We start from the raw sequence: 12,508 nt of genomic DNA on the forward strand, positions 1-12,508 counted from the left end.
CACACACACACACACACACACAAACCGACACACACACAGACACACACACACACAACACACACACACACACACACATTCCTGTGTCCCGGTGGACAGCGGGTTGTGTCACACACACACATACAATACACACACACACACACACACACACAAACACAATCACACATACACACACACACACACACACACACACACACACAAACACACACACACACACACAACACACCGACACACACACAGACACACACACATACAATACACACACACACACACACACACAAACACACACACACACCGACACACACACACACCGACACACACATACACACACACCGAGTTGTAGAGTAGTAGTTGTAGATCTAGGTTAACTGTTGTTCCTGGAGTGGTAGTTGTAGAGAGAGTAGTAGTTGTAGATCTAGGTTAACTGTTGTTCCTGGAGTGGTAGTTGTAGAGAGAGTAGTAGTTGTAGAGAGATCTAGGTTAACTGTTGTTCCTGGAGTGGTAGTTGTAGAGAGAGTAGTAGTTGTAGATCTAGGTTAACTGTTGTTCCTGGAGTGGTAGTTGTAGAGAGAGTAGTAGTTGTAGATCTAGGTTAACTGTTGTTCCTGGAGTGGTAGTTGTAGAGAGAGTAGTAGTTGTAGATCTAGGTTAACTGTTGTTCCTGGAGTGGTAGTTGTAGAGAGAGTAGTAGTTGTAGATCTAGGTTAACTGTTGTTCCTGGAGTGGTAGTTGTAGAGAGAGTAGTAGTTGTAGATCTAGGTTAACTGTTGTTCCTGGAGTGAGTAGTAGTTGTAGATCTAGGTTAACTGTTGTTCCTGGAGTGGTAGTTGTAGAGAGAGTAGTAGTTGTAGATCTAGGTTAACTGTTGTTCCTGGAGTGGTAGTTGTAGAGAGAGAGTAGATCTAGGTTAACTGTTGTTCCTGGAGTGGTAGTTGTAGAGTAGTAGGTAGTTGTAGAGTAGTAGTAGCTGAAGTACAACCACACACACACACACACAACACAATAAACACATATACACACTAAACAACGATGCATACAGCAGAGGACATACTGTTGGACACCAACCCGTTGATAAAGAACCTAATTCTCAAGGTTGGTGTCCGTTGGCAGAGGCGTACAAAGGCCGGGGACACAAAATGGCCTTCCGGAGGTACTTTTGATCTCGACATATGCGAAGAGATGAATGTAATGATTCGTAACCATAAGCCAGGCGACAGCAGCAAAAAGAGGTTGAAAAAGAGGACAGAAGAGTTGGGGGTAATGAAGCTCTACGCCCAGAAGGGGAGAGCATACAGGCAGGAAGCTTTAGCGCTAAATCAGAGAGAGACGGATATAGGGAAACCAACATCCCCACCTTATGTCACGCAATTGCCGGTGAACATGTGCTATGTGAACAAAATACTGAAGGAGTGGAGAGGTGAGCTAGGACACAACCCAGAAATTGACCCGTTGCAGAGAGCGATGTTTAGAGAAAGTGTGATGAGAGGGCTTCCAGAGGTGGTTAAGAATAGACTGGAAGACGTGGTGGGGTTAATGGACATGACTTATCCTTTGTTCTGTGCACATGTAACACATGGTGTGGAGAAGCAAAGGGCTCAGGAGCAGAAAGTCAGGGATCAGGATAGAAATGACTCAAGGAAGTTAACTCAGCAACAACTGCAGCCCCAAAGGAGGTTGCAGGCAGTAATGGTGTCATCTGCTACCTCTCCACCCATGCAGGACCAGGGACCCCCGCCTGCACCTCAGGTAGTGAGAAGCTATGGCTATAGTTCACAGAACCAGGCGTTCAGGCGGCAGGCAGGGAATGGGCAATCAGGCCCACGGTTTACACAGGGACCGGGGAACGAACAACAGTTTCCCCGTTTCCACTGTTAGGAACAAGGCATGGTTGCAGGGACAGCCCGAGCAGGTGCAGATTGACTCATCTGCGATAATTGTAGGGAGACAGGGCGCGGCGTTGAGGGTTAACACGGGTAAGTATCTACGGGAACAACATAGACTAAGAGACGCCGCCCCACACATCACTCTGAGAATAAATCCTGGTTACGAATCCGAACATCTAGGTTCAATGATACAGGAATCCGAGACTCAAAGGTGGGTCTCCACGGAATCTCCGCTAATTTGGAACAGCGCAGATGGGAGTTTCATAAAAATAATGATTTCCTTTTCAGTTTTGGCAAAACCGCAAGTAATCAGATTACCAGGAGACCCTTGCGTTATTCCAGAGGCGGATGCTTTGCTGGAACAGGACATGTTGGCGCGCACCCCGGAACGGTTGTGGTCAAAACACGACACAGATGTGGGTCTAATATTGTCGGCACAGCCAGTGAAGGTCAGGTTAAAGAAGGGTTGTAGACCACCCTTTATCAGACAGTATACAATGAAGCCAGAGTCGGATGAAGCTATATCACATCAGATTGAGGGACTGTTAAAGGGGGGAGTGCTCGTCCCTTTCAAATCCAGATGTAATACACCTATCCACCCAGTGCTAAAGGCGGACAGGGCTAGGTACAGACTGGTACACGATTTGAGGGCGGTGAACGACGTGGTGTCTGGACCAGAGGCGGAAGTCGCTAATCCACACACCCTCCTGACAAACATCCCGAGTAGCTCGCAGTACTATACGGTCATTGATCTCACGCAGGCATTCTTCAGTGTTCCATTGGAAAAAGAGTCTCAGTATCTGTTTGCTTTTACCCACAGGGGGAAACAATACTCTTACACCCGGTTGCCACAAGGGTTCGCGCACTCGCCGCATTACTTCTCGAAGGCGCTCAAGGAAGACTTGCAAGGAGTGTGCGACACACTACTCAGCACGGTTTTACTGTATGCAGATGACATTCTAATCTGCTCGGATACACGTCAGCAGTGCCATGAGGACTCCATCAAAGTTTTGAGTGGATTAGCCGTGGGAGGCCACAAGGCATCCCGTTCAAAACTGCAGTACTGCCAGCCAAAAGTTGAGTACTTGTCTCGCGTCATTCAAAAGGGCATAAAAAGCATCTCACCCACGCAGCTCGAAGCTGTATCCAAGGCACCTAGGCCATTGACGGTCCGACAGATGATGACGTTTTTAGGGATGACTGGGTACAGCTCTGAGTGGGTGGAGGACTATACGATAGCGACAGCGCCGTTGAGGATGATGATAAAAGAGGCGGGTACAGACAAGCTTCGCGCTCCCTTGACATGGACCGAGGAGGGGGAGGACGCGTTCATAAACATTAAGCGTCTGTTGTTACAGGCCCCTGCCCTGGCGCTGCCGGATTATGAGAAGTGTTTCCACCTATTCGTCTCACATAGAGCGCAGCATGCGACAGCTGTCCTGACTCAAACACAGGGGGGGAGTGGGAAAAAACAACCGATAGCATATTACTCTAGAGCTCTTTCGCCGGTAGAGCAGGGTCTGCCACCTTGTTATCAGGCCCTGGCCGCAGCACATTTGATGTATGAGAAGGCAACGGCCGTGACAATGGGATATGACATTTGCATTTGGACACATCACAAATTGGCAAACTTGATTGAAAGAGGCAAATTTGTTCTGACCAGCCAACGGCAACAGGCTTACATGAGGCTCCTGCAGTACTCGGACGTTACGATAAAAACATGCCACGGCAGTAACCCGGCGGATCTGGTACCACTCCCGAGCGAGGGTCAACCGCATGAGTGTGAGGTGGAGGTACAGGCTTTCGTGAAACTCCGTCCTGATTTGGGAGTCGACCCGCTCGCGATAGCAGAACTCTCACTTTTTGTGGATGGGTCCTGCTATCGGGAGGGGGAAAATTTAAGGTCAGGATACGCCGTCGTACAGTGCAAACCTAACGGAGAAACACTAACAAGAAAGGCCGGACAATGCATGCAACCATGTTCGGCCCAGCTTGCAGAACTAATAGCACTAACAGAAGCATGCATAATAGCTAAAGATCGCACGGTTAACATCTTTACAGACTCTGCGTATGCGCATGGCGTATGCCACCTATTCGCGGCCATTTGGAAGGCAAGAGGCTTTAAGAAATCGGACGGCTCACCGATCCTTCACCACAAGCAGGTTGTGGCGCTTATTCAGGCTGTAAAGTTGCCCAAAAGCATTGCTATCGTAAAGTGCCAGGCACACAGAAAAGACCTGTCCTTTGTGACGACGGGAAACAACGCGGCGGACGAGGCCGCGAAGGCGGCGGCTGCGGTGCCGTCCACGGCTGTTCTGATGTTTGCGGCCGAACTGACGACTGAGGTAACTGAGGATAATTTGAGTGATCTTCAGGACTCAGCCACGCAGGCCGAGAAACAGTCGTGGACGGAGAGGGGGGCTGTAAGGGGGGCAGATGGTCTGTGGAGGAGTCATAACGGTTTGATAGTCGCCTCCATCGATCTTCTGTCCTTAGTGATACCTGAGGCTCATGGTGTTGATCACTGTGGAAGAGCAGAGACCCTGAAACGAATCACGAAAATGGGATTTTGGTCCCCAAAGCTTCAGGCACAAATTGACGTTACACTAGCCAGGTGTTTAACATGCTTACAGGGCAATGTGCGCAAAGGAGTACCGACAGTGGCGGCTTACACACCCCTCCCTGAGGGACCATTCAGACATCTGATTATGGACTATACAGACATGATAACGCCAGTGCAGGGCAAACGATACCTCCTGGTAGTAGAGGACTGCTTTAGTCGCTGGATTGAGGCCATTCCATCTAAACACAAGAACGCGGACACAGTGATCAAGTTCCTGTGTCGCGAGGTCATTCCGAGATTTGGAATTCCCACGATATTACAAAGCGATAATGGCCGCGAGTTTATCGACAAGGTGGTTAAAGGGCTGATGCAGAAATTAGGTATAAGACAGCGCCTTTCCTGTGTCTATAGTCCCGGGTCGCAGGGGAAGGTGGAAAGGGCCGATCTGGTCATTAAAAACAAACTGTTGAAAATCTGTATGCAAACTAAGCTTAACTGGATTGATGCTTTGCCACTTGCTCTGATGGCTATTAGAAGCAGCGTAAACCGCCAAACACAGCTAACACCGCATGAAATGCTTACAGGCCGCAGCATGCCAGCACCGCCATTTAGACACCTGGCTAGGGGCCCGGCATTAGATATTTTTGAGCAAGATCTGAAAAAATATCTTCAGCAAGTGACTAAAATACATGAAGCTGTGTTTCGACAGGAGCAGAGAAAGGAGAGAAAGGGGGAGAAGGAGGCGGAGAAGGAAGCCACCAAACCGAGACTGATCCCTGGGGACTTGGTCTTCGTAAAGGTCCACAAGAGAAAGTGGTCATCACCTCGGAGAGAGGGCCCGTACGAGGTGATCCGATCGACTGGAACGGCAGTCCAAGTCAAAGGATCAGCGACCTGGTTCCACTTCAATCACTGCATAAAGGCCAGCGGCGATCTCTTGGGGGATACAATCGATCGCAGTTATGCAGAACCCGACATGGAGGGTCCGAGACGGCAACTGGAAGGTGCAGTGCCTGCTGATGCTCCCGCAGATGTTGGCAGCAGTGTGCGGACGGTCGGCCGGGCACAACGACGTCATTAAGAACCGTCACGGTCGACCCGTCCTTGAGGATGACGGGTTTGAGTGGGTAGGAGTCCCACGGGGTCCCGCTCAGGCTCAAGTACCAGCAGACTTTCATGACCAGGCTCAGAATCAGGCGCCCCCTTTTCCCTCCATCGAGGAAGGGGGGGAGAAGATAAGACTACAACCAAACGGGGTGTTTCCCGTAGGACCGCAAGGGCATGTTTTTGATTTTGACCATTCCCCCGTTACAGGCGGGGATACTTACCATTATACTAACGAGCATCGGGTAGTGGGGGTAGATAGGAGAGTTGAGCCTGTCCCGAACCAATCACAGGGGACAGGGGTGAGGGGAAAAAGGGAGGTCAAGGACACTGAGTCGGAAGAGGTGGGGGGACAGGATATGTTCCAGAGGACAGCCGGAACGTTGAGGGACTCAGTGGGCTCACTCTGGGCCAGGTTGAGGGGTTTGCTTCCTTCCGGGGAACAAGATGGGGGCGACTATGACTATGACGAGGAAGACCCGGAGGCTGACCCGATGTATAGGGCGGCTTTAGGGAATGAGTGGTTTAAGTGGGTCCAGTACACGAGCGCGCAGAATCAGATAGAGGATTGTTATGTCTGCTCCAAGGCACGTCCGGATAGGCTGCTGGTGAAGGGCACGAAGTTCAGTTGGGCTCAGTGTGACAGGGACGCAGAGGCATGGGAGGGGCCCCATAATAGTCGCCCTTGGTGCGAGGCAGAGTGTTTGGGGTTTCTCGGCTCTAGTCGTTTTAAGGCGGCAGGAAACGTCACGGATTTCAAGGATGTCACTATGCGGGAACGGTGTAGGAAATTGGATGTACGTGTGCAGGGGGTAGCGACGGGGTTGCCAATACCCAGAGGTGTCAAACTATGGCTGACCAAGGATTTCGAGTGCTTGCAAAAGGAGGGGACCCGGGATGTAGGGGAGGTGGCAGAGGGGCGGTGCACTACTATTTGGAGCATCACGACTAACTGTACGAAAGAAGGAAAGTGTGGACACGGGGTCGTGTTAAAGGGAGTGGATACCAACCCACGGCCTGTAGCTTGCCCTTTTCATGTCCAGGATATGGCACTGGCGGACCAATACTGGCTCTGCGGCGGTAGGAGGTTGAGGAATACACTTCCTTTAGATTGGTCAGGTAGATGTGCCCGGGTTCAGGCGATCATGCCAATGGTGGTCCTACCATTATCAGTGACGGAAGGACCTTCTGAGTCTCCTATCTCTCGAACGAAGCGTAGCTACAAGGCAGACCCAAGGGTGTATCTGGACAGCATAGGACAGCCAAGGGGCATTCCAGCCGAGTTCATGGCTAAGAATGAGATTGCGGCAGGGTTTGAGTCTATTCTGCCATGGATATCGGTCAATAAGAACACCGGGTGGATCAACTATTTGTTTTACAATCAGCAGCGGTATCTCAATTACACCGAGGAGGCGTTGGATGCAATGGGGGACCAGATGCACGCGACCAGTACGGTGGCGTGGCAGAATAGACAGGCTCTGAACTGGTTAATGGCGGAGAAGGGTGGAGTCTGTTCCATGTTTGGACAGTACTGCTGCACATTCATTCCGACGAATGTGGGGCCAGGGGGAAAGTTCTCCGAGGCCATGGCTAAGCTGAAGGATTTGAGGGAGGAGTTGAGGGGGAATTCTGGCCGGAATGAAGAATGGTGGGGGAGTGGGGTGTTGGAAAGATTGGGACAGTGGGGAAGCATAGTGATGCAGACGGGGATATCCATCGGGGTGGCAGGGTTGATATTGGTTCTCCTTTTCTGTTGTGGTATGCCTCTCTTGGGTAGGCTGGTAACTTCACACGTAACGAGCCAAATGCTGATGGTGGGACAGAAAGAGATTGAGCCACAAATCGGGCCATATCCTCAGCTTTATGCTGCCTTAGAGGGAGACGAGGGGATAGAGGATTAGGGGTATGGTGAGGTAGGGACATTTTCTTTTTGTTGGTTCTTTCCTTTAAGAGTGACGGGGGATGGTCTGAGTGGTTTATTCCTTTAACTAGGAATTTTAGTCTGATTTTCTAATGATCCTTCGGCATAGAGATTGCAACCATTGAAAATCATTGCATTGTTTTTTATTTTTTTATTATTTTTTGTTTATTTTACTTGTGGTCCTGGTCAAACCGGAATGGGAAGGGGCATCGGCAGAGTGTCGGTTCTGAGCCTGAGGAAGCATTGAGAAGAAGTGGTCTGGGGATCGGTTCTGGGGACTGGAGGGACAAATGGGGGGCTAACGCAGTGGGCAAGATGGGCACCTCCCGTCGAAGATGGGGGGACACGTGGTGAGGTCGGTACCAGTGCCTCCCGTCCAGGCATGGGGACATGCTTCTACGGGGACTGGAGGTGTGGCGTGGTGGTTGCTGTATTGGCAAAATGTGACTTTTGGCAATACGGTGAGGAGACTATGGCGTGGGCATGGAAGGGGGGCTGAGCGATGGACACTGGGGCTCAATGTTATGGAAGAGACAATGTCATTTTTTTTTGGGAGGGATGTTCTATGTTTAGTTCTGACGGTCAACTTCTCCTTTCCCTGATGAGAGTCGCGGTTTCCGGCCGGAACTGTGGCTCATTTGGTAAGCGGTGGAGGTTGGGGGGATTTGTCTGTCAGGTTAGGATTATAAATTGGGGTATTTTGTTGATGTTTTATTATTACTCTTGTTTGGAACGGTTTTGTGTTTTGGTAAGAACGGTAGTCAGCCTTTGTTGGTCCGTTAGGGGTCCAGTGAATGAAGTAAGGTTTCTGGTTTAGATTAGGCATTTAAACTTTTATTATATAATTGTGGTTTCTCGTTTAGTTAGACGTTCACATTTTCTTGGTTATATGATTTGGGTGGGACTAGGGATAGCCCCAAATGGGGGAATGTTGTGGAAAATGTGTATACGAGGGTGGAGGTAGGAAAGGGGTTAGTCTTGACTAGTTTAATATAGGTCAACTAGCAGGGCTCAAAGACACTAGGGCGACAGTCTGGCTGATGTTCTTAAAACAGCCTCAAGATAGCAGATGGACATTTCAGTACATCATATCGTGTGCTCTAATCTTGTGTCTTTTCTCTCTTACACACATACACAGCACACACACAGACACAGCACACACACACAGACACACACAGTCACACAGACACACACACACACACACACAGACGCACACACACAGACACACACACACAATACACACATACAATACACACGTCTGTACACAGACGCACACACACACAGACACACACACACATACACACACACACACACAAACACACACACACACACACACATCTCACTCTCTCTTCGATGTTCTTAATGTTTTACATCATATCGTGTGTGGATATCATATCTTGCTTATCTCTCTTCATGTTCTCTCTCTCTCCGATGTTAAATCTACGTATCATCTTAATGTACGTCATGTCAGATCTGACATGATGTGATACGTCATGATATCTGTCATGGGGGGGCAGGACTGAGAGGGGATTTAGGGACAGGCAAAGGGATCCAGGACAGAGTGTTTTTGTTCAAGCCGTGGTGATCTTCTTTGACCCATAGCTCTTGCTGTTAAAGAACTTCTTTTCTTAAATAAATTACCTATTTGTTACAATTGGAAATATCGTCTCCTGCTGTGTTAAACAACCTTTCTACAACAGAAGCTTCATCACAATGTTCCTGAGGTTTGATGGCATGTCCAACTCATTCATTTGCATGATTCTCTGTGTTAAATTAGAGCATTCTCGCAAGAACAGAGAAAATGATTGTAATGACTTTACATCTTCATCTTTAACCAGAGGCCAGCTATCAATTTTGTCCATATAAGCAGAAGCAATTTTGTATTCATTTCCAAAATGTTCAGCAAGCAGGGATTTAGCGCGTTGATATCCCTGAACAGAGGGTAGGTGCTGACAGCTTTTCACCAGGTCTCTTGGTTGTCCCCTGGTGTACTGCTCTAAAAAGTGTAAACAATCACTTGCATTGTCAGTTTTAACCTCAACACAATTTTCAAAGGATCTGATGAAGGAATGATACTGAAGAGGATCACCATCAAATATGGCTATATTTCTCACTGGTAGAGAAGATGCCAAATTTTGCTGTACCAACATTGTAGTGATGTCAGTTTGGCGTTGCATGATATTCACAATGTCATTTTGGGTGTCATTATTGCATGCCATATTCAGGGAGGATGCTCGTCCTGTCTGTTGAGCATCACGGACCACTTGTGTTGGTGCCTGAGTGTATAGTGGTCTGAGGTCCGTCTGTAATACTGCCATTTGTTTAGGCCTGACAGTCTGTGATGCATCTTTAAACCCGATGGTCTGTGATGGTCCTTTGGGCCTTACAGTGACAGCCTGGGCCTCAGGATGAAATTCATTTTGCATGTTATTTCCCTGCGGGACAAATTGACCAGCTTGAGGATTGAGTTGGCCTGTCATTCTTTGAGCTATATTCCTGTCCAGATACGAGTTCATTCCATCCGACCTTTTAGAGTTACATTTTGAATTGGTTTCCAGCACATTGATTTTCGCATTGGCTGCAGCTAGGTCAGTTTCCAGAGCAAACTGTTCCTTTTCCTTCCTTAGTTCCTCCTGCTTTGCCCTTAGTTCCTCCTGCTTTGTTTCCAACTCATGTTTCCTTTTTAAGGCTTTCATCCGCTCCAGTAGGGATGCTTTGTCAGCCTCCGCCTTTAGCCTGGTAGACGCAGTGGATGATGTCTTTGATACACTGGAGTGTGGCTTTTGTTGCTTTTCATTTGTACATGAAATGTTAGAGGCACTGTCCTCAGGATTGATATCATCAATAACAACACTTTGTTTAGATTGAGCCTCATCATCATCTTCATTTGTTTCAACAACATCATTAGTTTCATTGTCAATATTTGCATTTGATTCCACCTGAGGGTGCCCAGCAGCAGACAACCAAACCCTTACATCCTCTGTGAAATTACAAAATTTCATTATTGTTGCATTGAAACATGTATTTTGCCTTTTAACCTCTTCCTCAGGCAAATCCATATTTATGAAAGACTCGTGCATGTCCTTAGCGTCCTCATAACAATTGATGAAGTTACTCAAATGAGCTTGTACATAGTTCACATTGTCAGTAGATTTCAGCAAGGTACGTATTGGTTCAATGTATTTCTTGGCCTGTTTGATTTTTGCAGACCTCTTTTCTTGGCATGTTTGCATGTAAAATGCCAACCCTTTTGCGGTAAACTTGATGCCCCGTTTTACAGAGGGCTTGGGCGGAGCAACATTCTCCACACTTGCAACGTTTGAACCAACCACAGGCGTTGTCTCATATGTCCCAACCAGCTGCTCCATACTGTCTGATTGGTTCATACAGCCAACTTCACGTCGGAGATTTATGAATGAATGTCTTTACAATGAAGGTCAACAACTCCCAATACTCATCAACATCATTTAGCGTCGCGAGACAATAATTCAGTCACTCCAATAAGTTTGCCTTTTTCCAATAAAGCTGACGGATTATTCTTCACATACCAATGATGTTGTTTTGTTCGAGTGCGACGTCCATTAGACCGTGTGGTCCTCCGTTCTCCGATCGTGTCTTTAACAGGTTGATCCAAGGCAATTCAAGCTTCACAAAAGTCACTGATCATAGTCTTCGATCTCCAGACCAAACGCTGGAGCGCCAGCATCCATGTCCTCTGATCTGAATGATCCTCCGTTTGAGCGTGGTGTTTCCATGTCCAAAACGTCCAACGGCAAAAATCCAAAACAACGATAAAAAGTGTCCGCTTCAATAAGGAACGGTTTTTACTTTATGTAGTGGCTATTTGTCAACAACAACTAATAAAAACTAAAAAGCCACTGAAGCACCAGGGCAGCGAATCTCACGCAGATCAGGAAGTCCATTGTCCAGACAGCATTTGACAGTTTTGTGGCGTTTATTGTCTGTTAATCAAAGAATACAGAAAAATTATGTTTGATTCTATATGATCTCCTGACGCTGGTAAAAACCATATACCTTCCCTGATGCCCACTGTGCTATTGCCTCTAATTACCTAAATACACCCAGCTGTGTTTCCCAATTGCCCAGAACCCCTTCAAAGTAAAAGCATTTAGCTGCGACTCATAACTTAAATAATATGGCCGTAAACAAATTGATACTACAAAATCACATAACAAATAAATGTAAAAATAGTTAATAGCTCCCACAGAGAGTACATTTGACGTAGAAACTGTTGGAGGTTGGGTAGGAGGGGTGGGTGGGGGATAGACTTACACTGTAAAGCAAAACTGTACATTTGAATATTGACAAAACCATACTTGGTCATTTACTGTACATTGGAGGGGGTTGATATAGCTATAAACCTGCATTCCTTCGAATATATCATTAATCAATTAAACTTATATTGAAATACACTATATAGTCTATACACCAACACTGAAATGACAGTGGATAAATAAATAAGAACTAAAGCTAATCGGTGGAAATAAACTGCATTAATATTCCATAACAAGTCGTGTGTGCGCCTACGAATGAACAGTAGCCTATAGGCTTAATTATGGAATAATAAGCCATACTGCGTTCATTCATTACGCCCGCCGTAGGCTATATATATTATATTTCATTCATTCATTCATATACAGTACTGCGCGTGTGTGTGTGCGCGCGCGCTGCGGCAGGTGTACCGCGAGCTGTATATGATGCCAATACATTAATCTAATGTAGTTTTGATGGCGCGCAAGCGTGATTACGAAACCTAGCCGCATTTCTCGGAGACGCTCTCTGATTGGCACTGACTGACGCTAGGTTTCGTAATCACGCAGCTCGCAAGACTCGCAAAGCACTTCCGCCATTCCATTTGCACACAGCTGCGTCACTAGTTGCCTTATAAGGAGCTCTGGAGGCTGTGTTTTGTATGCAAATGACCTGAACGGGAACGCGCTTTCGAGTTTAAGACAGAATGCCATTCTCCAAGCAGATATCAGATCATATAATTTGTGCGACCTTTTCAGCCACTTAAGA

The 12,508-nt window shown here is 47.4% G+C and overlaps 1 protein-coding gene across 1 annotated transcript in view; it reads left to right on the top strand.

Annotated features, from left to right (window-relative positions):
- The window catches only part of LOC311243477 (AP-4 complex subunit beta-1-like), a gene marked incomplete at its 3' end in the record, with an annotated part of 55,358 nt that extends 44,227 nt beyond the window's left edge, over positions 1-11,131 (top strand). Inside the window, exon 8 of the mRNA XM_084332712.1 lies at positions 11,093-11,131. Within this exon, the coding sequence (XP_084188838.1) occupies positions 11,093-11,131 (39 nt within the window). The remainder of the gene's footprint in view (positions 1-11,092) is intronic.
- Between the last annotated feature and the right edge of the window lie 1,377 nt (positions 11,132-12,508).

Source organism: Notolepis coatsorum, assembly GCF_963971535.1.
Source record: "Notolepis coatsorum genome assembly, chromosome: 17".
In the NCBI taxonomy this organism is placed as follows: domain Eukaryota; kingdom Metazoa; phylum Chordata; class Actinopteri; order Aulopiformes; family Paralepididae; genus Notolepis; species Notolepis coatsorum.